This window comes from Colletotrichum orchidophilum (genome assembly GCF_001831195.1).
Source record: "Colletotrichum orchidophilum strain IMI 309357 chromosome Unknown Scaffold_10.1, whole genome shotgun sequence".
In the NCBI taxonomy this organism is placed as follows: Eukaryota; Fungi; Ascomycota; class Sordariomycetes; order Glomerellales; family Glomerellaceae; genus Colletotrichum; species Colletotrichum orchidophilum.
Window position 1 is genome coordinate 121,555 of NW_019172966.1, and position 26,922 is coordinate 148,476.

General features: G+C 54.3%; 9 protein-coding genes across 9 annotated transcripts; 4 read left to right on the top strand and 5 right to left on the bottom strand.

The window, feature by feature from the left end:
* Positions 1-2,804: 2,804 nt before the first annotated feature.
* Positions 2,805-3,044, top strand: CORC01_01854 (uncharacterized protein; the record flags this gene model as incomplete). Its single annotated transcript, XM_022613507.1, has 1 exon — positions 2,805-3,044. A coding segment is annotated over one exon (240 nt), but the record flags the coding sequence as incomplete, so codon positions are not given.
* A 443-nt stretch (positions 3,045-3,487) lies between these two features.
* On the top strand, positions 3,488-3,757 carry CORC01_01855 (uncharacterized protein; the record flags this gene model as incomplete). Its single annotated transcript, XM_022613508.1, has 1 exon — positions 3,488-3,757. One exon carries the CDS (start codon positions 3,488-3,490, stop codon positions 3,755-3,757), a length of 270 nt encoding a protein of 89 aa, XP_022479892.1.
* A 142-nt stretch (positions 3,758-3,899) lies between these two features.
* Positions 3,900-4,223, top strand: CORC01_01856 (uncharacterized protein; the record flags this gene model as incomplete). Its single annotated transcript, XM_022613509.1, has 1 exon — positions 3,900-4,223. The coding sequence occupies one exon, from the start codon at positions 3,900-3,902 to the stop codon at positions 4,221-4,223; it is 324 nt and encodes a 107-aa protein (XP_022479893.1).
* Positions 4,224-8,683: 4,460 nt separating this feature from the next.
* CORC01_01857 (alpha and gamma adaptin binding protein p34) lies at positions 8,684-10,337 on the bottom strand (the record flags this gene model as incomplete). The annotated part of the gene is made up of 3 exons (XM_022613510.1): positions 8,684-9,249; positions 9,472-9,981; positions 10,259-10,337. 3 exons carry the CDS (start codon positions 10,335-10,337, stop codon positions 8,684-8,686), a joined length of 1,155 nt encoding a protein of 384 aa, XP_022479894.1.
* Positions 10,338-11,286: 949 nt separating this feature from the next.
* Positions 11,287-12,612, bottom strand: CORC01_01858 (uncharacterized protein; the record flags this gene model as incomplete). The annotated part of the gene is made up of 1 exon (XM_022613511.1): positions 11,287-12,612. The coding sequence occupies one exon, from the start codon at positions 12,610-12,612 to the stop codon at positions 11,287-11,289; it is 1,326 nt and encodes a 441-aa protein (XP_022479895.1).
* Positions 12,613-14,406: 1,794 nt separating this feature from the next.
* Positions 14,407-15,630, top strand: CORC01_01859 (uncharacterized protein; the record flags this gene model as incomplete). Its single annotated transcript, XM_022613512.1, has 1 exon — positions 14,407-15,630. One exon carries the CDS (start codon positions 14,407-14,409, stop codon positions 15,628-15,630), a length of 1,224 nt encoding a protein of 407 aa, XP_022479896.1.
* A 299-nt stretch (positions 15,631-15,929) lies between these two features.
* Positions 15,930-17,426, bottom strand: CORC01_01860 (uncharacterized protein; the record flags this gene model as incomplete). The annotated part of the gene is made up of 8 exons (XM_022613513.1): positions 15,930-16,010; positions 16,079-16,147; positions 16,261-16,657; positions 16,753-16,918; positions 16,980-17,041; positions 17,101-17,133; positions 17,182-17,194; positions 17,270-17,426. The coding sequence occupies 8 exons, from the start codon at positions 17,424-17,426 to the stop codon at positions 15,930-15,932; spliced, it is 978 nt and encodes a 325-aa protein (XP_022479897.1).
* Positions 17,427-23,181: 5,755 nt separating this feature from the next.
* Positions 23,182-23,576, bottom strand: CORC01_01861 (uncharacterized protein; the record flags this gene model as incomplete). Its single annotated transcript, XM_022613514.1, has 2 exons — positions 23,182-23,316; positions 23,514-23,576. The coding sequence occupies 2 exons, from the start codon at positions 23,574-23,576 to the stop codon at positions 23,182-23,184; spliced, it is 198 nt and encodes a 65-aa protein (XP_022479898.1).
* An 846-nt stretch (positions 23,577-24,422) lies between these two features.
* On the bottom strand, positions 24,423-24,789 carry CORC01_01862 (uncharacterized protein; the record flags this gene model as incomplete). The annotated part of the gene is made up of 2 exons (XM_022613515.1): positions 24,423-24,615; positions 24,650-24,789. Coding segments are annotated over 2 exons (333 nt in total), but the record flags the coding sequence as incomplete, so codon positions are not given.
* Positions 24,790-26,922: the final 2,133 nt, after the last annotated feature.

Below are 26,922 nucleotides of genomic sequence, written 5' to 3' on the forward strand. Positions count from 1 at the left end.
CATCTGTGGAAGCGAGTGCGGATCCCCCTCACGCTGTCAGCCTGTCACCACCGCCATCCGCATCCTCGCTCCGTTGATCGCCCTACGGATAGAAGGCTGTGCCTTGAGGCTTGATCCTGTCGATTCTGGCATTCTACCGGGAAAGGGAGGCACAAGAGCCGGACGGTGGGACGATGAACGGAAGGTCCAAGGAGTGACGTTCAGCATGATTTGGAAAGGAAAGTCCCTGTCCATACGTCTGGGCGCGACTGTGGCTGATGAGACTGTGTGGGTCCGGGATGGGGCAAGCAGTGACCTGGAGCACAGATGCATGGGCGGGGTCTTTTTGGTTCCGTCCTCAGGCACAGGGGTAGCTGGCGAGGTACGTAACTAGTTAAGGGACGCAGGCATCAGCAGACAGATGGAAGCTCAGGAAAGGGGAAGGGAGAAATGGAATCAATCTTCGTCCAAAGAACAAAGAACATTGGACTCTGAATTTTGAATAGAGGTTATGGTACCGATAGACAACACGAACAACTTCAGAGCAAGAAACTAGCCGGATAACTTGTTTTCGAATCACTCGGTCCGGGGCTGTTGTCATGCCAAAAATGGTACTAAACGACGCCGAAATATTCGTACGTAGTAGCCGCAAAGCCACGGCCGTCGTATCAGTGCTGTTTGAGCAGGGGCTTGTTCCCGTACGTTATGTACCGTGGAGTTCTCTGTTCTCACCTGGCATGCGTCCCTTACCTAGGTAAGGTACGGAGAGCGAAGGATAAGGATACTTCCTCTTGTTCGAGAGTCGAGACCGTCCAATGCAGTCGAACTTTCTGCCATCCATCCATCCATTGATCCTACGTCGTCAAGATCGTCCAAAGTCTAAAGCCCACGAATCCCAGCCGTGACCTCGTCCCGACATAAAGGTAGGGTACTATAATGTGGTTTGTTATGCATTCTCATGGCACTTTATCCCGCCAATCCATCGCATCCTTCCTACCCTACTCCATCCCTTCCCGCATTTTCCATCCACTTGCCCTTCTGGGCTGTCTCGCGTTGCCGTTACATGTCGGCATGCTGGGGGTTGCCCACCTCGGCGTGCTTGGGTAACCTTCCTTCCTCCGTACTGTGCAGGTTAGCTAAGGTAAGATAGTATCCTGGAACCAGACTCTCAAGTCCTCGAGACGGAGGAGGCAGCGAAGTGATCTCATGGGTTAAGCCGCAAAGTATCCATACCTTACCTACCTTACCTTACTAAGGTTAAGTGCCTTGAAGAGAGAGGCCCGCAACGATTCGTTCACAGTGCCCGGCTTATCCACCTTCCGTTGCACTTGCCAGTTGTCGCACTTGCACCAAAGGCAGGAGACACCAGCTAAGGTAGCAGTGCGTACTCCGTACCTTACCCTACTGTGGAGCGCGTTGGGTGGTCTCCACTCTAGAAACGTCGCTCCTTGACCCCTGCTCACGTCGTTCGTCCAGTCTTCTTCCATCCTTACATCCTTAGGTTGCTTCCCTCGGGTCTCCATGAGGTCGCAGTCTGAAGTTGGTCTTGTCTGCCTGCATCATACTGCAGGTTGAGGTCGTCTTCTGCTGGCACCGGTCGGTCGCCGTGGCATCACTATTCACTGCAACTGCATTCACACTCGTAACACTGCACCACTCGCAACAGGGACAAGCCGCATATGCACCGCAACCACCGCATTCCCAGCGTCGTATCGCTGCTTGTCTTCAATCCCACACTGTGTAGTACCTGACGTCTCTTTCGTCCAGTCTCGTCTTTGTTCCTGGCGATCCCATGCCCCCTCCTCGCGACTCGCCCGACCTTTCCCCCAAGGGCCCCAACTCCCCCGGGACGCGTCCTCCTCACGCAAGCCGTGTCAGGTACACAATGATCCGCCAGATCTTGTCGACTGCATCCTGACAAGCCGTGTCACAAACGACTCCAAACGAAACCACACAAAGCCGCCATGGCAACCAGGCACCTCTCGAAATAGCCCACAACCTCTCGTCGAATCGATGCGGTCAATCATCGTCCAGGGCATGCAGTCACCGCGCCAGGTATCTCCAGTCGTGGATCGTTGCGCCGCCCGACCTCACCCATGCGGTGCCTGGCTGCCCTTCTGCCCACAAACACCCTTCGTCTCCAACTTCGTCCTCAGGCTTGGATCTGCAAGGCTCCATTCTCCATCTTCTAAACAAGGACGATCCGTGGCAAAAAGATCGGTCTCGCTTGGCATGGTGACGCCTGCCGCTGTACACAGCAGTCCCGCTTCGCGCTTCACGCTGCACGCTGCACGCTGCGCAGAGACACCTGCCAGACGATAGCTGATCCACAGACTGATGTAGCCTGTATACGACTGGCAGTCAAGTGTCCGCTCAGACGCCGCCGCCGTCCCGGCCTTGTGAGCCTCGGAACGGATCCATCACGTATTCGAGCTGGTACCGAACTACCTATGTAGAACCTTACTCAACCCGCATGCCTGCGCTAGTGCCTATCGCCGAGGGCTGACAAGGCTTTCCTAGTCAAAGCCGCCATATTGAGTACGACTGATTCAGCACAAGAAGACCGACGACTCAGTCAAGTGCAAAGCCTCCTTCGCTGAACCTGGCACCTTCAGATCACGAAATATCTCGTTGACGGCTTGGGCCGGGAGATACGTCGGAGGACTGCTTCAACAAGGAAGGCTCGGGCCAGCTGGATGTCTACTAATTGTCCCGGTCACAGCAGCGGCTTGTGGAGCGGCTTGCCCGCCGTTCACACCCAGGCAGACGGTTCACGGCTCTGACCACAACCCAATTCTCTTTGCCGCCACATTGTTCGCCAGCCCATCCACTTGTTCGCGGGGCAGATCTCGACACCAATCGCTACGTCGCCTTTGCGCCCGCTCGGTTCTTCATTTAAGCGGCTGGTTGATGGCTTCGTGACATGGTCGATGCACTTTGGGGAAATTCTTACCATTTCAAGGCATCTCGCCGGAACGCCAATGGCACGGGGTTTGCGCCTCGAGAGGTCGTCCTCATCTTCGGCACATCAAGACCAAGCCAGTTCCAGAGAGCTTCTACCGTAGCCCAAGATGTGTCGGTGCCTTCTGGAACCACTGGGTAAGCAGGTGTTAACTTCCACGAATGACGTGTTGAGAAAAGGGGCCTCCCCCTAATAACCTGAGGCTCCAACCCGCCCAACCGCATGCCTCCCGGCCTTTTTGACCGTCATAAGGTGGGATGATGCTGCCACACACGCGACGCAACTATGCGCCAAATTCTGAGGTCAACTATATTCCATGCTCAGCATCTCCCTTGGACAAATTCGCAATGCTCTTTCTCGCGTCTGCAGCAGGCATCGGAAGTGGTACATTGAAAACAACGCGTCGGGACGATCGCCTGGTCATTCCTGTGGGAGTGCCGGGAACCAAAGGGATGTCTCAGACAAGACACTAGGGCATCACAAAGATCGCTTTGCACGAAGGAGGGTCTTTTACACACTTTGAAGCGTTCCAGCATACATCCTCCAATGCCATCCAGCACAACGCCCACGACTGGTCGCGTTTCGCCGTTCCTACATTCGACCTCGAGACGGTCTTTGGAATTCGCATCGCTCCTCCTTCCGTTGCTAGATCAAGGACCCTGCCTTGCCATCATCGACTCTTCAGAAGCTTTGCGCTTCGTCCTAGGTTCTGGGAGACTCAACTTGTGTAACCTCGTACCTGCAGAAGCGTTTATGCAGCCAGAACACCCAGCCCAAGGCCCAAGTGCCACATGCGCCGAAGACACCGTAACGTAGCGCTGACTGCCTTTGATCGTTCGGCCGGCTCCATCTAAACCATCCGGCCGTCCCACGGCGACTCACTCGAGACAGGTGGAGCAACTCCATCGGCGAGCGACGGGGGAACAATTATTCTGTACACTACTCGCGAAAAGCGCATATGCGGAGTTCAGCAGCGGGCAAATCGCCTGCTGAAGCTTTGACTCCTAATATGCTCAGACGTCCCAGTCTGATCACGGCCGGTGACACTGGACATGCTCTGCCAATGTCAGATGACAAAAAGTTGAGACGAAATCTTCCGCCCAAGCGCTCATTGGCGCTCGCTGCCGCCGGCATCGTTCCTCAAAGGCGTGGCGCCGTCGAATGGGCAGCTCAAGGCTCAAGCGATCGGAATGACCCATGCTTGCGCACGCGTCGGCGTGTCACTGAGACAGACGGACTCCGCGAAGGCGGCTACGATACACCATCAGGAGGCCCGAAATAGTAATGGGTTCCTCCGCCCATCCAGAGTTTAGCTCGAATAATACCTGCATACCTACATTTGAGTCTGCACTTGCACTTGCACTTCTTCTGGTGGGTCTCATCGAGGCTAGGTTCTCCTCAAAAGACTAAAATCCCCCGTAGGTTGACGAGGGGTTTCTTGTGTATTTTGCTCTTCAGCCAACCAAGTGGCTTGGTTTCAAGGATGCGACCAATGTTCCGAACGCCAAGGCAAAGAGTTTGACTTGATGCTGCATGAGAACGACTGTCAGTGAGGAATAGCACTCCATGGGCTTCTTGGCTAGAACGAGATGACACCTCTGTCAGCGCCACATTAGCGAAACCGTACCGTATGGATATCGAAGCATCCTCGTGGAGCAAAAGGGAGGGACAGCGTTGAGTGGGTAATACTGATGCATGACGGTCTGACTCCGTTTTCCAGAATTGGTCTCCGCCAAAGAGCCAGCACAGTATTGAGGAATGCGGAAGACTGTCCCAGAACTAGTCGGTGTCGGGGCTCCAGGTTGTCTTCAGTAGGATCCGCTTTTACCCCTGAGTGTTGGTGTCGGTTCCTTGCAACTTCTCAGGGACGCTGTGGCTCAGCCAACCAGCCTCGAGAAGGACAGCAGGGATCTGTCAAAGTCAAATGGCCCTCATTGGACACAATGCTTGAAACTTGGTCGAATTCGGTCAAGCCAAAGATCGTCGATGGATTTCCTTGTCGGGTTAGAGGAGAGCCGCTCTCCGTACCGCTGCTACCGCAGCATCTCATGGCTCAGGGCTTAAGGCTCTCACGGAACCAGGGCAGAATCACCAGACACGGAGCCTGGAGCGAGGAAGTGGGAGGAGTCAGAAAGTTCGTTGAGGTCCCCACCTGCTTTCCACGCCTCTCTGGCCCTGTCACCCTCAGTCTGCGGATACGTCGTGCTTCTTTCGTCTGATCTTTTTTCTTCCCGCTTCTGGCCTGCGCCTCCAGTCCTGGACTTAGCCCCCGGTCCGCCTCCGGCCCCGTTCAAAACCTGTCAGACAAGAGCCCTGTCGGTCCACGGCCATTATGCCTCGTCCGCAAAACATCAACCAAGAACCTTGGTTGGGGGGGCGGGATACCCAGGTCGTCATCTTCTTTCGCCGCATAAAGGAAAACGGAGCCGCAAGTCCAGCCGTGACGACCGACCGTCACATAGTCTCGTGTGTTGTTTGGTGGAAGATTGTCGTTTGTAATTACACTCACCGTTGGCCTCGGATTCAAACAACGTGAACATTTCTGTTACTGACTCAGCCACTCAAGCCGATGACGGTCGCCAGCACATATAGCGGGCCAGCTTTCCTCGCAGCATCCACCGCCTTCTTGACTTGTCATCCCGAAGCTGTTTATGGGCCGAATTTTGTGGTACGGACTGCCCATTCTTCAAAGAAACTGCCCGTCCGGGGTTCATTGCTACTAGCATCAGCGGACCAGGACCCCAATCTCTTGTCTGGCGATTTTGTTCCAGAAGAACCGTCGAACATTGCGAGCCCGAAACCCCTGGCCGGCTCCCTTGGCTTGCCCCTCCCCCTATCTCGAGCCCTGCAGAGTTAATCCTCGCTTGCTAGGAGCCCTTGAGAGGCCGGCTCTTGTTGCTGGACCCTTGATGGGTAACACGCAAGATTGCCGCAAGAGGTAGACAAGGCGAGGAATAGGCGAGATGTATCGCTGACATTTCCGCCGCGGCGTCTGTGGTACCAACCCACTGAATCAAACGATGGCACGAAAGTCGTCTACTGGCAGCCAGGCAACACGAGAACGTGTGAGACTTTGCAGGGCCCATCTATCAGATCTGCTACTCGCATCAGTTGACCATCCGTGGCTACCGAAAAGTCAACGGTCTCCATCCAGTCCGTGTCGTCGATAGCTGGCTGGATCAGCTTGGTTTGACCATGGCGTGCTTCGCAGACTTTGTCTTTTACTTTGTTTCCAGGCTGCGAAACGCACTAGGCTGCCAGACTGTCAGTTCAAAGTTGCCATCGATACGGCCCCAAAAGTCAGGTCCCGCTTCCGTAGCCAGGCCTGCGAGTGCTTTCAGCTTCATGCTCTCACCGCCGATGGGGCATAATCGCTGTCCGAATATTGACCAATGAACAGGTTGCTAAAGCCCGGTGCCCCGCCGAGGCAAGAATGATCATTATGACACTGCTACAACACGTCGAGGCGCGCTTCTCGATGCGTTGCCTATGCTTGCTCCAAGCGCCTTGTTTTGGACCTTCGATGGCAAGATGGTGCATGCTTACCATCTCCTGAGTCCTCAGTGTGCAGCTTGCGATTGTTTACTTCCCTAAACATAAGAGATACTGGGCTATGAGACTGATTGCCACCACCGTGAGGCAACAATTGAGGCATCACAGCATCGCGCCACTCGGCTTGGTTGATCGCTTTGTTTACTAAATCGACTTGGCCATCCGTACGGCGAATCTCCCTCATTGATAGAATATGGTCAACAGCCGCTCACCCTCGATCGCGAATCCAGCGTCTAGCGAGTCCCCAACAGCCCAGCAGGGTACCCAAAACTACCGTGATACCGGGCCAAGCATTCCCAATCGAGTTTGCTGAAACTTAGCAACTAGTCGCTTGTTCGACAAGCATTACAGGCATCGTTGGGAAAATTTCCGATTCAGCCTAGCTTCCCCGCCGGCAAAGGAGGATTAATGAGGCAAAGAACGAAAACAAACCACCAGTCATGCGACGCTGCGACGCAGCGACGCCAGTCTCCAACGCGCTGCTCCGCCGCATTGGTTTGCGATGCGCGGCAGAACATTCTGCAAAGACCTCCGTGCTCGGGCCTCTAAAGGGGACACGAGGGGGACCAACGTCGGCATGAACAGCTGTGGGCCATACGGAGAGGCTGTGCCGGATTGGTCCCTTTCATCGTCTGTCTGCGACGTCGACGTGGTGCATTTGTTCGAGATCGCACAAGGGCTTCCCAGAGGATCGACGCTAGCGTTCGTCTGATGTTCTCCCCGGCCCTCACCGAGACGGGTCCCCTGGCCGGCCTCCCGCTGACAGCTGCTTGACCCGAGACAGGACTTGTTAGCCGAATTGTTCGGATCAATCTACTCTCCCAGGTTGACCCAACTTCTAGATGATTGACTTATCCTGCAGTAGGCGTCGATTCCTGACTCAGCATGCTCAAGCGCGGAGCGTCCCCGAAGAATAGCCCAAGTAGCGAACGACCTCTTCCAAAATAGACTGACTGATCTGGTTGCATGATGCTCCCGGGTTCCCTGCCGTGTCCGCCCGCCATCCGAACGAGTCGATTCGAGTGGGTTCATGCTTTGTTCTAGAGTCACCTGACACAAATTCATGTGCCTGCTTGACGCCGTTCTCGGTTTCCCCGTCCCGAAACGGGTCAGCTTGCGGAAGATACTTGGATGGGACCAAGCCCTTCTTCTACCAAGCAACACCGTGCGTGCCAGGCGACGTATCGGCGAATAGATGGGAAAGGAGAGGCTTTGTGGTTCTCGTAGTATGCCGACTTTGGCATACACGCGAGGCAGTGTTTTGCTAGAATATCCTGGACTTACGTCTTTGGATGGCCTTCACTTTACCTGCCACGCGAGACCAGCAGGTAAGTACCGTTTTCAAGCAGTTTTACCGCATTGTGGTACCCTTTGAGGAGTGAGGGCCAACAATTGTTGTTACTCCATGTTGAATCCAGCAGGGCTACTAGCAACTGCATGGGCCATGGCTCAGTAAGAAGACGAGTGCTTCCAGACTTCTTGCTAGCTGGCTGAACTTGGAAGTCGTAGAGTATATCCCGTGAGATTGTAGACTGCAGCTTTGACAGGTGCCAGGCATCAACACATAATTCGTCTCACGTCTTCGAGGGTTGCAGTGAGCGACGTGGAGAAAGTTGAATAGAGTTGGCGACACTAGGTGATTGCAAAAAGAATACCGAGTTTGCTTGCAAAACGAACCTCTCGGGGTATGGAAGGTTGGTTCTGAGCTCAAGGTTGGAGGCAATTCTGTGGCCCTTTGAGTTCAAGAATCTGCTTAAATTTCGTGGAGTCAAGTAGTGTACTTACACGTGTGTGTCTACATATGTGTGTATGTGTCTGTGCGCGCTCGCGCGAGCGTGAATGATGCCTACGAGACCAGGAGCTTTGAAAACTCCAATTGCCTTTGGTTGTTCTCACTTCACTCTAGATGATGAGAGCCTCTAGCTAAGTAGCCTACTTTTGTCACTTTGTTCCGAAGATTGTCTCCTGTTGGATAGTACGAGAATAATCATGGACATCTAACATCGAGGCGTGTTACACCTCTCTGCTATATTGACTCCGAGAAGAGCGTTGACCGAGTGCGCCCCCCCCCCCAACCGCCTCAATGGAATGGTGTTTTTGCGGGCGTGCCCCAGTTTTGAGTACGCGGCGAGCGTGTCCCGTTCCCTTCCTACTCCAAGCCCAGCCTACGAAAGACACAGCCCCCCCCTTTCAAAGCTCCTTCATCACCTCCCCGACAGCCTTCTTAGCCATCCTCCGCCTCTGGTCCTCGGGCAAGCCCGCGCTGAGGTCCCTCACGGCCTGCAGCTTGCGCATCATCTGCTCAATCTTCTCCACGTCCTCGGCGTCCAGCTCCTCCTTCTCTTCCCCTGACTTCTTCGCGTCCCGTTCTATGGTAGCAGCGCCTTTGCTGCTACTCGCTGCTTTGCTACCAGTAGTAGTAGTAGTAGTAGTGGCGCCTGCTTCGTCTTCTTCTACCACATCATCGTCTTCGTCTTCCGGCTCCTGGTCGAGGTTCCAAATCGCCTTCTTCAAGCCTTCAAAATCCGCTCGATCAAAGCCGAAATCTAGGTTCTCGGGGTCGTCGAGGTCAAACTCGTCATCGTCGTCGTCGTCGTCACCGCTCGCCAGGGGTCTAGGTCTTCTAGACAGACCTCTTCCTCCTCCCGCGGCGGCGCCCGGGTCTGAGTCGAGGTCCGATGGGCTGTCCATATCGTCTGCGGCGTCCCAGTCGTTGGATTCTAGTGCCTCGAGGACTCTTGATATGCCCATTTTCTCTGGGGAAAACAAAAAAAAGAACTTTAGCATAGATGTCCATCATGTACACATATGAGTTGATGCAGGAACGTATGTTTCTCTGTTTGAAACACCAACCGAATCTGGAGTGTGGAAGCAATGTCCTCCGACGGATCACAGACAGGAGAGCCGATATGAAGAGAAGGAGATAAACAGATGGAGAAGACAACAAGAGAAACCAGCGGGAGGGGGGGGGAACTGACCTCCAAACTCGTTCCGGCCGTCATCCTTCTTCCCACCACGAACCTGCACAAACTCGAGACCCCACTCGGCGCAGAGGTCCTCCCACTCGTCTGCCTGGCCATCCCCAACCCCGATCCCCAACCCGACGCCGTCCCATCCCCACCCGCCGAGCCCCTCACGGACGATCCTGCCAACCTCGGTGATGAGCGCGCGGGTCTCTTCCACCGATGGTGGGCTCAGCGGGATAGCGGGCGCAGGTGTCGTCGCGGGAGCTGGTGCTGGCGTCGAGGATGGGGACAGAGGAGAAGAAGAAGAAGAAGGCAGGGCAAAGACGACGACCAGACCGCCCAGCACGGTGAGCACCTCCTTCGCCTCGGGCGAGAGGAACGAGGCGGACCATTCCGCGGGGGAGGCGATGAGGTCCAGCCAGATGGGGACGTCGGCGGTGTAGTAGCTCGTCTTGATGGGGAGGATGTGCGTTGTGCCCGCGAGGGTCGTCGATGCTGGTTCTGGGTGGTTGCCCGTGAGGTCTGCTTGCGCGTCAGTGATTATTGTTGTCTTCTAGGTTCCGTGCAGAGTTTCAAGAGCTGTAAGCTTTTTTTTCTCTTTTTTTGATATGACGAGTCGCGACACAAGATTGTAGGGATCCCGGTGCCGTAGTTCTCATTTGATTTGAGCTTCTCCCCCATTCCATTCCAGAATGAGACCGACTCGGATGAAATAAGGGAGGTCTTTTCTAGTGAAGAGATCTGGCAGAAGATAATGCCAAGAAAGAAAACTTGAGGGGGGGAGAGTGCGTTTACAAACCTTTAATGACTCTGCTCAAGTGCTGCGTCGAGTCGGCGAGAGAGACCGCTAAGACTCGGCGCGGATTCTTCACTTCCATTCCTCGTACTTTTGTGTTTTTTTTTTTTTTTTTTTTTTTTTTTTTTTTTTTTTTTTTTTGTTCTTTTTTTTTTTTTTTTCTTTGTTTTCTATCTCGCTTCCCTACTCTCTTTTTCTTTTTTTTTTTTTTTTTTTTTTTTTTTTTTTTTTTGGCTCTCTGGCTGTTTGGTTGTTTGGTTTGACTGTTGCAGAGGCCAGACTGTTCCAGAATGAGGAAGAAGGCGACGTTGGATAACACGAGGTCGAACCCTCAATGAGCTTTTGAGCGCACGGGATGGAAGTGAGTGAGGTGAGTGGGATGGCGGGGCACAAACGGCGGGCGTTCCGTCGGCGCAGGGTCCAGATTACCTAACTACCTTGCGTGCTTACATACCCGCCCGACCTGCTGCAGCTCTCCTCTCGGTTGCCCGTGCCGGAGCTAGACCCCAAGGTAGGTACACTTGCTCAAGCGTGCTTACACGAAGTGGTGCTGTGAGACATGGGACGGAAGCTTCGGGTGTAACATGAAATCCCTCTTCACCTAGCGGAAGAATCCTCTCTTGTTTCTACAACTATTTTTTTCCTCGGTCTTGGCAGCCAACACGAAAGTCAGACGCACAGATATCGCGGCTCATAGTCTTTAGGGCTTCGTCTTCATTGACTAAGATAGCTATGCAAATATCAAGTTGTACTTTTCGTAAATACTCTAACCGCTCGCTGCCTATGCCAAACACCGGTATTCCGAAGCAAAGGGTAAAAGAAAAGATCATGGTGCGTTCCAGTCTGGGAATCGTTATGGGGCTATGCAGGAAAAATAATCAAGAGGTAAAACACCCGCACTTCCGATCTTTGAGAAAACAAACCAGCAGGAAAAATGAGCGAAGCGACCCGTTTGAGGAAACGGAACCAATAATCTAGGAAACGTGGAAACGGAAGAGAAAGAGGTGCTCAAGTAAGCGAGAGACCCAAGGTCAACGATCATCTCCCCACCCATAGTGCCGATTCACAGCGTTCATCGCGCTCACGCCGGCCCTCACGAGCCCCCTCGTCGTCTCTTGGTCAATCCCCGCGAGAACGTCCTCAAAGCTTGTATCCTGCCTCCCTTCAGCATCCCGCAGGTCGCGCTGATCCAGCTCGCCCTGCCTCCTCTGCAGCACGGCCTTGGAGATGGCCCGCCCCCACATGTTGTACAGGTCAAGCTCCGACAGGCTGACGTACTCCCTGCCACCCGTTGCCCTTCCGGTCTGGGGATCTCTTCGGCGCCTGGAAAAGGGCCACTCGGCCTCGACGACCTCGAAGCGCTTGGTGCGGAAGAAGAGGTACGGCCACGCAAAGATCCAGAGGAAGGTCAGATAGAAGAGCCAGCGCACCCAGGTGGTGTGGCGCCAGCGATTCACGCGGCACGTGCTGTAGATATCGACTCTGGCGTCCTGGACGGGGAAGGAGACGTCAATGTGGCCCCGGTAGTTTGTCGCGCGGACGAGGTCCTCGAGGCGGGATTTGAGGCGCTCGTCATCGTCGAATCCCGGCACGGTGCGTAGGAGCGAAAACGTCTTGAGCCCTGCATGCGAGGCGCAATAGCGATGGCACCACTCCCGCAGAGTGGGCGGCTCCTTGCTCACCCCCTCACCAGCGGCGCCGCCATGAGCACCCGAAGACCTGCCGCCGAAGCCCGGGGCGCGGGTGGGAAAGACGGTACCGCGGCGAACCTTTTGGAAGTTGTCGGCGGTGCGGAGCTCGCGCCATGAGCGTCGGGCGGCAATATCACGGTAGAGAAAGGGGGTGAGATCGAGACGGACGTCAAAGTCGACGACGGTCTTGCTCTCCGTCTTGTCGTCGCGCTTGCGGATGCTCTCAGTATGGGTGCCTCGAACGCGAAGGTAGGGCCTTGGTGGCGACTGAGCAAGAGAGGTGATGTGGGATTCGAGAAAGGCCGGGTCGGTGTCGAGGCGGCGCGAGCAGTGGATTTCGGCACCGGTCTCGGGGTCCCTTCGGAAAAGGAGCGGGGAGAGGCCAGACTCGTCTGCCAGGAGCGGGGTCACGATGGTAGTTTTACGTTGTTTTGGGTCGAGCGAGGACGGTTCGTCTGTGTAGGATGGGGGCAAGTCGCCGGCGTTCGAAGACGAGGCGGTGGCGATATCATCGTAGTAGGGGTCGTTTGTTTGGAGGGAGAAGGCGTCGGAGGGTTGGTTGAGACGGAGAGGCGGAGGGTTGTCGACGGCAGGCGAGGTATCGTCCTTCTTCGAGTCTGGTTCAAAGGGTGGCATATCGGGGGAGAAGGCACCTGGCATGGACATTTCGAGGGAATGATGGTTTGGCCGTGGGAGGGGAAGAGGTAGGTCGACGGTAAGACGAGGGTCCTGGATGGGAGATGCCTGATAACTGATGCTCGATGGGTGGTAGGACTGAAGATGGAGAGGGAGATGGAGATGCGGGAAACCAAGGCGTAAACGAATGCCCCAACAGCAGCAGAGACGAAAACAACAGCGACAGAAAAACAAAAGAGAGACGATCGTGAGGGGATGAAAAGGACAGAAAGGCTGGTGTGTTGCCGTAGGCAGGCGGCCAAAAAAGGGTAGGCAGGCCGCAGACGAACCAGGGATGAATTGCCCTTGGTGCTTGGCTGTTGGGTCGACTTGGGTGTGGTGACTGTAAATATTTTGGCTTTCCGGTGGACAAGCACAAGGTTCCAGGCCCCGAAACCTGCGTCCCAAAGTCTTGGCCCCTTTGGCCACCAAGGGACTTGCTGGCGTTCTTTCCCCCACTCGGCTGGCTTGACTGGCTTGACCTGGCCACAATGGTCAGCTTGCCGGACCTCTCTCCCCAGGGCCACTGAGCTGTCGCAAGACTGTCATTGGGTGGGAACTTGGGAAGGGGGGACTTCGCTTTCGGGCGCGTGTGCGCCAAGTTTTCTTCATTCTCCACCTGCCCTTTCCTGCCGCGGTGCCACGCCCCAGGGCCCACGGGCCCACAGGCTACAGCCATCCGTCGCGGGAGACGAGTCGTATCGAATCGTCCCACTGTCGAGTGAGACGTCGCCCGTGCCACCCTCTTCAATGCGACGAACCTGGCAACTCAGCAACTCACTCACCTCAAAAATGTCAGCTGCACGCCGGGTCTTTTCTTACGGCCGCTCGTTGGGATAAAGGCTTTTCGCTTTTCCATACCTTAGGCTGAACCTGCCGTAGCTACGCACACATGCTCGTCTGTCTGATGGGTCGACCTTCATTTGTCGCACCTACGAAGCACTACATATATTTTTGAGTTGGCAAATATCCCATTCCCTCTAGTATAACTATGCATGACCAGGATATTGACTTTGGACATACGAGGCCAAATCTCGTGTCCGTACGCTCACCAACTCAAATCTGAATGCCGTCTGGGACCGGCGTACGTTGAACGGAGGTGACCTGATACCGAGGCTACCTGCTGAGCTTTCTTCGGACGACCATTCTTGACGTCCCAGACATCCTTCGAAATTCCCGAAATGATAATCCTAGTCTAGCAGCATTTGGCATATGTGTATCAAAATGTCCATAGACATCGCAAGGTTGGAACTCATCATCCTGGAAGTGTGAAGCTCGGCTACAGTGAGAGTGTAAGAATTGAAGGATAGCACTACAACTCCAATCGTCTCTTCCTCTAGAGTCTCATGCAGGCGAGTTGGATTTGTTGTCTCTTGACCGGGGCATTCTTGCTTGATTGCTATTGGCTCCCTCGTGTTCCGTGTCCTATATGGCAGCGCCGGACTCGAAACCGTTATGTTAAACAGTTAGGCTGCGTCGGCTTACGCCGATCCTCTGACGACGACTTTTGACCTAGTGCACTGATGGCACCGGTATAAGAACTGATCCGACTGCGAGAAGGGATGGAGCTGGATATTTACGACACCTCCGGCGGAGCATCAACTTATTCTGTTTCTTCTTCCATACCTAACCTACGTCAGGTTCCTTGCACACACTTCAATCCGCTACGATCTCACTGAATTCAGTTGTTACTCAAAAGTCAGTAAAGTCCAGCCGTATAGCATCGATCAAGCCTTCATCCAAACAGAATACGCAATCTCAACTCCCGATTCTCTTGGAGAAAAAATGGCATCCTCCCGCGCCTGGACATTCACCAACCGCGGCAACCCCCGCTCCGTCCTCTCCCTCGCCTCCCGGCCGGCCCCGACTCTCCCCCCTTCGCCCCAGCTCCTCGCAAAAGCCAAACCCGTCCCTGAAGCAGAAGACGGGAACCAATGGCTTCTCATAAAAGTCGCACACGCCGCCCTGAATCCGGGAGGTCGCCTCTACATCACCACGTTGCCCGGCGTCGCACGGGCGAAGACGGCGGTACCGGATTGGGATCTGAGCGGGACCGTGACGGATGTGTGGAGCCCCGGATCCGGGTCCGGGTCCGGACCGAACGGAGGAACAACCTCGACGGCTACCAACACCACCATCAGCCCAACTCCACCCCTTACCGCAGCGGTGAAGAGTAATTCACGCTTTTCCCAGGGAGACCGCGTCGCAGCCTTCATTCCCATATTTTACGGCTGGCCAACCGGCACTGGCGCTCTGGCAGAACACGTCGTCCTCCCCGCGCGCTATGCCGTCCGCGTCCCATCCCACATTTCCCTCAGGGACGCGAGTTGCATGATGACGGCAGGCTGCACCGCCGCCGTGATGCTCCGCACTACAGGGCTGAAAGAGGGCGACAGGGTTCTCGTCAACGGGGCCAGCGGTGGTATCGGGTCTCTGGCCTTGCAGATGGCTCGCGCGGTCGTAGGGCCGGGGGGCTACGTCGTCGGCGTCTGCTCGGGAAAGAATGCAGAGATGTTCCTCGGTCTGGGAGCCGACGAGGTCGTGGACTACACCGCCGCCTCTCCGTCGTCGCCCGCGTCGAGGGCGTTGGTGGAAAAGTTTGGGGGAGAGGGGAAATGGTTTGATGCGGTCGTCGACTGCGTCGGTGTGCAGGACGTGTACGTCAACTGCGCAAAGTACCTCGTCCCCGAGGGAATTTACTGTGCGGTGGGTATCAAGCCGCCCAGCCAGTCCTACGGGGCTCTCCTGAAGGCGGTTTGGCAGATGCAGATGAATGCCCTCTGGCCCCGTTCGACTTGGTTGGGCGGCACGGGGAGGCGGTGGGTTGCTGTAGCTATGATGGATCCCGGGAAGGCCTTGATGGAAGAGGTTGTTGCCATGTTGGCGGATGGGAGAGTCAAGGCAGTCGTGGAGAGAGAGATTGGGTTTGAGGAGGCTGTGGACGGATACGAGACCGTCGGTAGTGGCAGGGCACGGGGAAAGGTTGTTATCAACGTCGATGGACATTAAATCAGCTTACAGATGATGTGACGGTGCTTTTCGAAACAAGACTATATAAATAGGCATGGTACGTACCAGTGTCATCGGATATTGCCGTAAATAGACCCTTAATTATATCCCACTACGTTGTGTACTCTTTTCAAAAATCTGCTTAGACCACCGAAGCATGACGCGGGTTTACAGTTCAACATAGATATTCAACTCTTTGCCCCTTATGGGGCTAGCCTTCTTCTATTCGATTAAGTACTTGAGAACGTAAGACTCTTGGGACTGTCTAGATTTACGGCTATTCGTCAGAGTCAAGAAACTCAGCACACGAGCCCCTGCGCATGTCTATAGTCAAAACCCACGGCCACCGCCTTTGCATATGAAAGAGCAGCAGCCAAAACCTGGGACCATTAGTAACACCTCCTTATCTTTCACCTCAGTGACCACAAGAAAAGAGATGAAAACTCACAAATATGTGCATCAACTGATGGCTGGCCCCCAGGAGGTCGAACGTCCTCGGGAACCATTTCTCTGGAAACTGACCGCCAAACAATCAGTAAAAGATTCCCCAGCTCGAAACCTCGTCTTTCGCAATGAATTCTTCCACAAGAAATCCCCTTTGCAGCAATCAGAAAAGCAGAGACAACCCACCTTGGCCCAATACACGAACACGGCAACACAATTACACCCGGCCGTCCCCAAAACCCACCATCCACCAACCCTCGCCCACACCTCCTCGACGCCATCCACCAACATCCCTTGCCCGATGGGCAGGACGAACGCCGCGAGCCCAAAGGCCGCAAAAAGCGCCGCGCGGTGGTGGCCCAGGTCCACAGCGCCCAGGTCTGGCCTCGACGTCGCAGCGGCGCAGAGAGCCGCCAGCAGGCCCGTCAGCGCGACGTAGGCGTCCCGCGTGGCAGGGCGGCAGGGGAAGATGTAGTGCGCGAGCGGGAAGACGGAGGACCACATCAGAGCGAGGACGCCGTGGAAGTCGGCCTTGATGCCTGAGAGGTAGACGACTTCGCTGTGGGACATGAGGGTGTGGAAGCTTCAAGGGGTTCATATCAGTATTCAACAAATACTATACTGAAGCAAGGGGGAACGAAAACCGAGCTTGGTAGGTGGGGGCCAAAGTGAACTTACGCCGTGGACAGAACGAAACAGATGGTCACGCCGAGAGCATAGATGGCGCAGACGGCCACATCTGCGGCTGAGGCGATACTCCATCTGGCCGGTATACCATCACCAAAGATGTAGAATGGTAGCAGAATGAAGATGATGGCCCCAATCGCGTGGGAATAGATGTTCACTGTTCTCGGTATAAGACTGTGATACCTGGCCAGACTGAGATAATTCTTTCTCAAACTCACCGGACTCGTTGTGTACACAAGTCCAACTAGCGAAGCAGCCTGACACTGAGTTACACGCTTTTCTATCTCGGTACGTATTAGAGAGACACATCACACGCAAGCCTTAAATAAGAATACCTACCGGTACCCGGTCTTGATATGATCACTCCCGCATCTACGACGTTCAGCTCCTGTGTCCGTACCCCACCAGGAAATAACTCACTGCTGCCACTCAGCTAAGAGATCAACCGTCAACTTTTCTGACCCGACGAGAAACTTCAAAAAAAAAAAAAAAAAAGGGAGGCACTCACGCAATTCTTCCCATGAAAGCAGAACAACCGTCTTCTCGACCGTTTCTTCTGCCTGACTCGAACCGCTCCAGCTCCACAGCCACCTCCCAGAAGAATCGCTGTCGATGGCCGTTCTTAGCCTCCGCCTCAACGCCGAAGTCGACAGGATAGCTGCCATTGCGACATGTATAGCTCTATATTGCGTTCCTTTGGGTGGGAATCTCGGTTGCTGGCAGAGTGCAATGTACACTCGTCCCAACTCTATCCCAACTCTTTATCAGGACACGAAATTGAGGAATCCTCACTATGGGCTGAGTTGTACAACACCGAATGTCAAACCAAAAGTCTTGAAAGGACATTGCGCAAACTGAAAGTCGCAGTAGGTATCGCAACACCAAAAAAAATCATATAAACCCTACCATCAAACAACCCAGAGATCAAACGTGGAGAACAACATACTCCGACATCTAAAAAGAATTCGAAACCACCCCCTCCCAACGACTCCTTCAATGGCATGATTTGCCCTACTCGCTTCTTCCTCTTCGCCGCCGTACCCGCCAAAGGGGGGGTCCCAAAAAGCCCACCAACTCGAAACCGCTCGTCGGAAGCGCGCCGATCCGGTGCGTCCCATGCATCCGACCATCGCTCGCTGTGACGACGCTGACGTATGCCCATGAATAATGCAACGGAAACCCATCCAACCAACGTTTCCCAAACCTGCAGCGAATTAGACGTGGAATTTAAGACCAATAGGTAGAATAAGCATGGAGCAGGGAAATGTCGTTCTGGGGTGGAAATAGGTGCTTTGATGCAAGGTAAGACCATGATACTACCGCGATGAACCATGACGAGGAAATTTTCGCACCAACTTTAAAAGTCAAAATAGCACACGTTTTAAGCAACCGGAAACTATACGTGCTAATAGGAAAACTTGGTAGACTATCAGGCTATACAAGACCAACGCTAGCCGTTTGACGTGGGTGGTAGAGAGGACCGGCGCCATGTCCGACCCCTGAGCGTTGTAGCCACAGATTTTACAATCTGAAAGCAATACGCTTACGGGTCAGGAATGGCAGGTAGGCAGAGCAAAGGCTTTGGCATTTGCCCTGGAGTACGGGAACTGATCTCGGTGAAATGAGAGCCTAGTACCGGTGGTTGTCTGGTTCCTGGCCGATGAATAGATAGTCGAGAATGGCCTTAAAACGCCGCTCTACCCCGTTCCGATTCCTGGCCATTTAGACCACGGTCCAGCTACAGAGGCAGCAACCTAGATTTTCCCTGGGAGCTTGGTTATTTCGACTGCTTTTGTGATCTTCTATACGTGGAGTATATCGACATTCACGACAGCGTCATCGTCGTCGTCGTATTTGTCCTTTCGAAATAGGCACAGCGCAATACATCTCTTCACTTCAAGGACAAACTTAGCCTCGCAGTCCTTGAAGAAAAAACTCTCAAGGCAAACGAGGGAGCTTTGTGGGAAATCTCAACTGCGACCGCCCGCTCCTCTCACCATCAGAGATAGCTGACATGCACGTGCGAAAGCAGCACTCTCAGTCTTCCCTGTCGTACTTTTTGACCCGAGGGACTCAATGTATTAACGTCTTATAGGCGTGACGATTTATATATGCGAAATGGCAAAAGTCTCACCATGGCCTCCATGGGCGGCGCGGCGCGGCACGGCACTCGTCGTCCTCTCGGGGCCAAACTTTGAACTGCCGGTATCCGTTGCCACCGTTGAAGCCTTGAACTGGGACAATACTCGTGGGTCTGAAGCTGTTGGAATCTGTCTTGAAAGTTAAGTCAAGACCTAACGCAAAAGCTCGTGACTCCGTTTCGAGAAGTTCAAATCCTCCTCGCGTTCCTTCGCTTCTTCTGGCACCCAAGTCTTCCATCAGTTTCACACACAAACCAAGCCAAGCCCCCCTCGACCAATTTACGGCCCTGAACCAAGACCACAGTTCCTCCACCATGGATCAGACGGACGAGTTCTTCGCGAGATTAAGACACAGTGCCCGGTTGTTCTTGCAAATGTAGCTTCCTAGTTCCAAAATGGAGGCTGAGAAACGCCTTTAGTTTCTATTTACACGGGCAGGCGACAGCGCGTCATTTCACGCCTAGTTTGTAACCATACTGCTGCAACTGTAGACTTCGCCAATATTCAATCGAGGAATCACTTCTTTCCTGAGGGCGAGTTTGATACTGACGAGAAAAGTTGACTTTGGTATAAGCTTGCAAGCTTGTTCACCTCCCTGATAACTTTCCGCACACCGAGACCGCGTGGTGAGTCAAATGACTCCCAAGGTCGGTTGCGGAACAAAGCTCTCATCGTCCTCCTACTCACATAGGCGGATTAATGGACGGAGTGTCGGCGAGTGGCCATTTTGGTATCATGCTGCTTCCGCTCCCGCTACCTCCATCGCTTTCAACCACTGCCAAACCTTTATCGAATGGTATCTTCAAAATTGAAGCAAAGGGACCATCCTTGGGAATCAGTTGACACATCCGCTGAACCGCAAACAGGAAACGCCCCGTTAGCTTAGACAATTGGATTTGAAATCAAAAACTCCCCATGCACAAAGGACCGTAGTGTTTCATCACGTCTTGGCAAGCGATACGATCTTCCTCCTAGAGATACTGATTCCAATTGCAGCACTCCAACGTCGCCGTGTAGCAAGGCAGACATATGCGCCGGATCAAGAACCAAGTAGACAAGACGAATGTCACCAGCCGCTCTGCCGCACGCTGGCGCCTCCTCTTACCTCTGCCCCCTCATTAGTATAGAAGTTTGTAAATATTTCTGGAAGCCTTCTTTCGCCTTGTTGACTTCAGAATAACGTTGCCATTCGGCTTCCAGCCACCACATATGGAAAGGCTTCGAACAAAGAAGCATTTGTCCGAACGCAGGGTCGCGTCAAGCCCTCTCGTCGTTGGCTCCCGGCACTCTAGGAGCCGCAGCCTCGCAAGATGCTACCGGGCGGGCCAAGCCCTGTACAACGTCGATTCCTCAAAACCTCAAAAGCGTCACCCGCGGCTTCGTAAGCCTCTCAATCTTGGTACGGGTCGGCCGACCCCAGGCACCGAGCGAGACATTCCGCGTGCAACGTTCCCCGAAAACGCACCCCTCCTGACTCGCCATCGGGCCGGTATTGCATGGCGCTCATTTGCACTGCGACTCAGGCAGCAGGTTTATGCCAACCCTCAACAAAGTGCAAACTCCGGGTTTCTGGGTTCTGAGTAGCGAGGAGAGTAAGCTTACGTGCAGGGTGCGCCTGAAGCTCAGTGGTCGCTGTGGTCTGTGGAGAGGGTGCGTAATTACCTTGTCGGAGGGACTGCAACCTCAACACCTCGCGATCGTCCTCGCTTCGAGGTGGATATAGCTTGTCGACCCGCAACACCACGTTGCCCCTCCGCACGAGGATCACCTTCAATTAACACGTCGGAACGAAGGACGGGCTTTTTTTTTTTTTTTTTTTTTTTTTCTCGAGACGTAACCCTATCGAACCTAATTCTCGTTATTGCCTCCATTCTTCAGACATGAATTTGGTCAACGACTCGACTCCTGTTCCTTTGGAGGGACACAAACCAGATGGCCGGGATAGCCTCTCATCACCGCTTAATGAGGTGTAACGACCCTAGCTCACATCTCAGACATGTCATCTGGTGCGACGAGCTGCTGTGGGATCACCCAGGACGAGAATCCTATTATGGGGGATTCCGTGATCTGGAGCCAGTCGACCAGCCTCGGAGGGCGTGCACACAGGAACGGACCGCTCAAATGAGGAGCAAATGGTAAGAGCCCCCCCGGTTATTCATGATCCTCAGCGCAAGGCACGAGTCAATACCCCCGTCTCTCCACGATTCGAATGAATACGATGCCCCCAATGCTACTGCAGAGTGGCTAGTGCTAAGGCGGCTTGTGCTCAATGGCAAGGGTGCCGTCCGCGGTGGACAGATCGCTTTCGTAGGGTTGGTGAGACACTGTGGGCATAGGACAATGGCCAGCGATCCCGCCGACGGTCTGACGGGTGCTGAATCCGGAGTATAAAAACATATTCATCTCCCTGATGCAAGACACGATTGACACCGAGGAGAGAGGGTGTGACAGCGCTGGCTGGTCGTTCAGACACCTTCTTGCGTACGTATGCCATGATGGCAGCTGCAGGAATACATCTGATGGACTGGAAGCCCAAGGCACTCGAGTAACTGGCCGAAGCTATTGGCGCATATCGCAAGCCACACGATAATCTCAATGTTGGTCTGGACCTTGGCGGGGTATGAGTGGATGTGTCCAGGACTAATTGGTGCATGCAGCAAGATGGCATTTCTGGCGTGAATCCGCATTAGTGCCACGCGGTTGACAACTGGCCAAGATGATTGAAACTGCTTAGTTTCTATCCGTAGTAGAGGAAGAAGCAAGCGAAGAAGGTTGAAGTATGTGGAGAGGGCTCCTCAAAGGTGGATCAGGGGCATCGTCTTCGTGCTGCGCCAACCGCCCTTCAAACCCAAGCCACCTGCGTGATGTCAAGCAACTAGGCTATTTCGAGGCGCCCATCAGCTACTCACACGGGAATCAGGTAATGTCGGTCGACGGGTGAGCTGACAGCCTGAAAATGGATGATACAAGTGCGGTACAGAGTGTGAGAAATGATAGCTCTGAACGACTCGGTGCGGACCACCACGGCGATATCGCCGAACTCCGGCGACGAATGTTATCCCGGGCCGGCCGTATTTGGTAAGCTGGACAAGCTGTGTGGAATCCACGCGAGAAGGCGGTTGACTTGATCAGCCGGGTAGAGTCCAATGGCGGGTGCACACAGCTCGGGCGAGAAGTTCAATCTGGGTTTAGAAGCTGATGAGCAGCGCTTGCGGCGTGAGGGGACGATCGCTGATGACAATATAGTATCTGACGGGGTTGAACTGAATGCTCTGATGCTCGAGCGTCAGCAAGATGGGAGGCCGTTGATAACTGACCCATTATTTGGCCCCAGATTGAGGTGCTTTGTCCGCTCCTTAAATCCGTCTGTAGCCAACCCTGATCCTAGCTGCTTCCGCACCTGCGCGCCCTGCAAGATTGGCGACGTTGGCCCAGGGGCGCATAGGTACGTTAGGTGAATCAGACATTGCGTGCATTTGATCTGTCAGAAGCGTGACGTCTACCGGAGGTGGTAGGCTGACACTGCTCTGATTTTTTGAACGCGAGCGATGTGTATCCGTAGGGAAATGAGGCATACCCGTACCAACTTGGAGATCGTTGGGTGCGGCGGCACGCGCGTTCCCGCTAGCAAATATGTAAGCCGAGAAGACCAAGGAGCCCATGAACCATATGGTCGGGGCATTCCAAATGTTCAAGGTGCTAGGCTCGCACGGAGACACCTTAATCGGAATCGGTTCGACTGCCGACGGCCAGGGGCGTCGTGAGAGTGGAAAACGGTAGCGACGTGCTTAAAAAAGTAGATAGGACTGCGTTCTTCTGGAGCAATTAGCTGAAGGGGGATATCGGCTGCACTGGCGTGTCCAAAGTAGGACATGGCCCGTAGTTGATTGCCGGAACTTCTGCAGCGAAGCAAGCAAGTCGACACCATCTTGGACGGCTGAGTATCGAGAGCCCTTGCCCAATTACCGCACATGACCAGCAAGTATTTGCCCGACAGACCAGGTTTTGCCAGGGACGAGCGGCGTAGGCCGGTCTAGTCCAGGAGGCGCGCATTTCGAGGCAAGGCACAGCAAATAGGTTGATGGATACCTCGGAGGCCTTGGTGTGCCGCAGGCATTAAGATCTCCGCAAATGTGCAGCATCATGGCGGAGAGGTTGGCGAGTTGGCAGAGACAGGAGGGCTTCGAGTGGCCTTGCCCAAATTCCACCAACTGTCTAGGGCTAGTCTATGACGGCGACTAGCCAGTCGGGCGCGCGAGGTGCGAGACGGTGCCTCAAGTCAGAAAGGCCACATGGGCTTTAGCTTTGCGCACTTTAGCGTTGATGGTTGATGCGACGCAACGCGATGCCATGCCATGCGCTGCGCGGCCTGCATGTGCTGCATATTTGAGTGCGCCCGCCAGCCCAACTGCATGTTCAAGACAATTCGATCTGATATGTTGCCGGACCAGTAGACCAGACCAGACTTGGACGCCGGATAGTGAGGTACTGAGGCGGTGATAAAAGAGCTCGGACACCTGTGCGGATGAGAAGCTGTGGGGAGTGAGGAGGGACGGTTCGGTCCCTGAGATCCGCCCAGTATATTCTCAGGTGGGAGACGAAATACGCAACGTACACACCGCGGATGCTGCGGCGGTTAGAAAGTGACGGGAGAGGGGACAATGCTTGATTCATCAGACATGGTCTGATGCTGACGTCTTTTGAAGTAGCGGTGGGGGAAGAGGTATGGATATTCTCATCGAACGATACGATTGAAGTCCGTCTCTCTGACAACGACTAGACGCTGGATACTGGAGTTACAGGTATCCGTACTTGTACGCCAAGTGACGAAAGATCTCCGGCGGCCAATTCTGTTTGCCTCTTCCCTCTCCCCTGTCGTTGTCGGCAGGAGCAGCCGCAGAGCAAGACCAGTGAGCGATGTTGTGTCGCATTGGAGGCTCGGGCGGCACATGAACAGGATTAGTGCGGAGTTGCAAGAGTCAGGAACGACGGTGGCCGTTTCCAGATGATGTGATGCGAATCCCGAACCAAAAATGGAACGCCATATGGAATGGGTGAATGGCATGCATATGGAGGGTTTGGTGGCCTGCCTGCGTGTCGTAGAGATCTGTATCAGCCCGTTCAAGAGGCGTTTCCGCAGCTGTGCCGAAACGCGCTCGGTACCAGCGCGGCGGTGATTGATGAGGTGGGTAATGTCAAGTTACAGTGGCATCCTATTCACGGCCGTGTATGACATAGGTTACGACCCAGTTCCCGAGATGGCGTCCTCCTCCATTGTCGTCTTGCTCTGCATATTCTCACTTCCGGGAAGCCGGGCTGAAACTGGACAACGCTGCCTGCCGCCAACACCCGGAGCCGGGACGATTGCCGGTTCCTTTCGGTCTTGACGCTTGGAATGGTGGGAAACAAACGGCTTGACCGGTGACGCCGCAAAGTCAGCTAGGCAGTGGAGGTGGAGAAGCGGTGGCTGATAGGATGAAATCCGATGCCATCCCAAGTTGATTCGATGGGAAGGAAAGTCTAACTGACAACGAAAGCCGGGGACGACGTCAAAGCAGCGGCCAGATGAAGATGCGCTAAGAGACTAGTCAGAGACACGGCTTCGGGCGGATGGAATGAAAGCCAGTGGTGATGTCTGCAAACGGCGATAAAGTAGAAACGGCGCCAGCGTCGTCTGAAAGCAGTCAAAGGCGACGGGAATATATCTCTTCCCCTGGGATTGCGGCATTGGTTGCGTGTGTGTCCCTGCGAGAAGTTGAGATGGTTGACGGGAATGACAGACAGGGGAGGGGTGGGCAGTGGACGGAGGAAAAGACCAGAGCTCGCAGCTCGACCAGGGACGCTGCAGGGGTAGAGCAGGGATGACAGAGCGAGAGCCAAGGCTAGCAGGGCTACAAGAGGGCTAATGGGTTTCTCTTTTAGCGATGGAAGTCTTCGAGTGTTTCCGCCCCGCTGAGAGTCCCTCTCGCGTCTCGGCGCTCCTCGGTCCCTGGCAGTGGAAGCGTCGCGATGTGGACGACGCAGTCACAGTCCAGGAGTCGTGGTGGAGCAACGCTGGCACAGCTGGCGATGCTGAACCTTGGACTTGTAGTCCTACGGGGCACGGCCAGTATCCGTAGTGTATGTATGCGTACGAATAGTTGGTGGCGATGGAACATGTCCACCGAGCCAGACAGGGCCCCTCCACCAGACAGCGCTTCTGCGGCCGGCCGTGCGTGGCGTAGCCCTCTTCTTCTGTTGCCTTCTTTCCGCGTTTCCGCCTCTTTGAAATTCAGATGGTCTCCACTCCGGACTCTTCCTCTTTTCGTTCAGGGGCTTCCGAAGTAAGGTAGGGAGGCATGTCATGTAGATGGTGCGCCTGGAGGTTCGAATGCAAGGCAAGTTTTTTGGGGGCGAGAGGCGGCTGTCTGCGCTGCAGCTCGGAAACCGAGTCTCTCTGCCTACTGTTTCTGGTAAGAGGTAAACAGATTATCTTATCTGTACCTTGATATAAGTAGAATAGATGGGTAAAGTCGAACGTACCGAGGTAGTCTTGGAATAAGGTATCCCAGCACGTTAGGTAAGGTAAGGTGAGGTGAGGTGAGGTGAGGTGAGGTGAGGTGCAGGTCTTTCTGTAGAAAAAAAAATATTGAGTGCTGGTGGGAACCTGGAAGGTAGTGGAGAAGCGGTACGTACCGTGTCTTGCCTCTTCCGCAGTATCCACCCTCGACCCTATCCGTACCCGATAACTACGTTTCATTGGATGAAATGAGATGCCAGTGGAAGTGCCCCCAAGATGCAAAGCGGTCTCTGAGAAGGATGGGCCGGGGACACCCCCGTCCCTGCTCCGTGCTCCAATGGTCCGTCCTGCCCTGAACCCGGTACTTGCGGGTTGCACCTGCCGCCGTTGCTTCGCGCAGGTACCGTTCGTTCCTTTCTATTACCCTTCCAAGGAGACAGACAACATAGTTACATACTAAGGTAGGTAGTTAGGTACTTCGTACAGGGCATACACGAGAGGGGCCCGACTTTTTTCTTCTTCTTCTTCCACTCCTTTCCTCTCCTTGAACACCCCCCTGCGGAGGAGGCCCTGTCCTTGACATCCCGACTGCGACCACTGTTGGTACGCATAGAATGTATCCGTAAAGCAGTGGTCAGCACCGAGTATTTCTCAAAGTATCCGTGCCTTGACCGCGTGCCGTTCCTCGCAATTTAAGTGCCTTGCGTGCTTGCTAAGGGAGTCTTGCCACGGATACTCTGGAAACCCAGGTATGACATATGAAGGAAGCTACAAAAGTGTATTCAGATGTCTTCGTACGTACAGACTTTGAAGGGCGCTCTGCAGCAGAAGCCTACAAAGGAGACGAGGGAATGTGACAATAAGGAGAGAAGTGCGTAGTGTCTGCTGCGTATACCTGACCTTACTACGTAGGTACGGATACACGTGCGATGCAGATGCGCATATCCACCCCGATCCAGCCCAGTACTGCTTCGCATCTTACTTAATTTCGCCTACCGCATAGTACGAACCGTTCCTGGACGGCGCGCCCTTACTCTTCTCACTCTCTTGCTCCGTTCTCTTATTCTCCTAGCACCCGTGGCACCCTCCCTACTACGTATGAGTCCCTCCCAGGCCTGAGTCCCGTCAGTCTCCTCTTTGGCTCCATGTCACCGCGGGTTGTGGACTGGCCCTCGCAGTGTCTCCCGTCTTCAGCGATCGTAATCATGCCAACCCACACCCCCAGACCCATCTGCTTCATTCGCCGTTAATGACTACAATTTTAAACAAAAAGAATTGCTACTCCCCACGAAACAAACGCTTTTGCCTCTCTTCATGCCATTGTTCGTCGGCTCCGTCTCTTAACCCCCCTCAATCTCCCGCAGACCGCCTTGCGACTTAGTAACGGATTCCCGTCCCTTTCACCACCCCCCTCCCCTCATCATTGGCGGCCCCAATCCACACCACCACTCACCACCACCACCGCCGCTTACCATTGACCTTTCTCTTCCTTTACCTGCCTCCGCCCTCGCCTCTCATTTC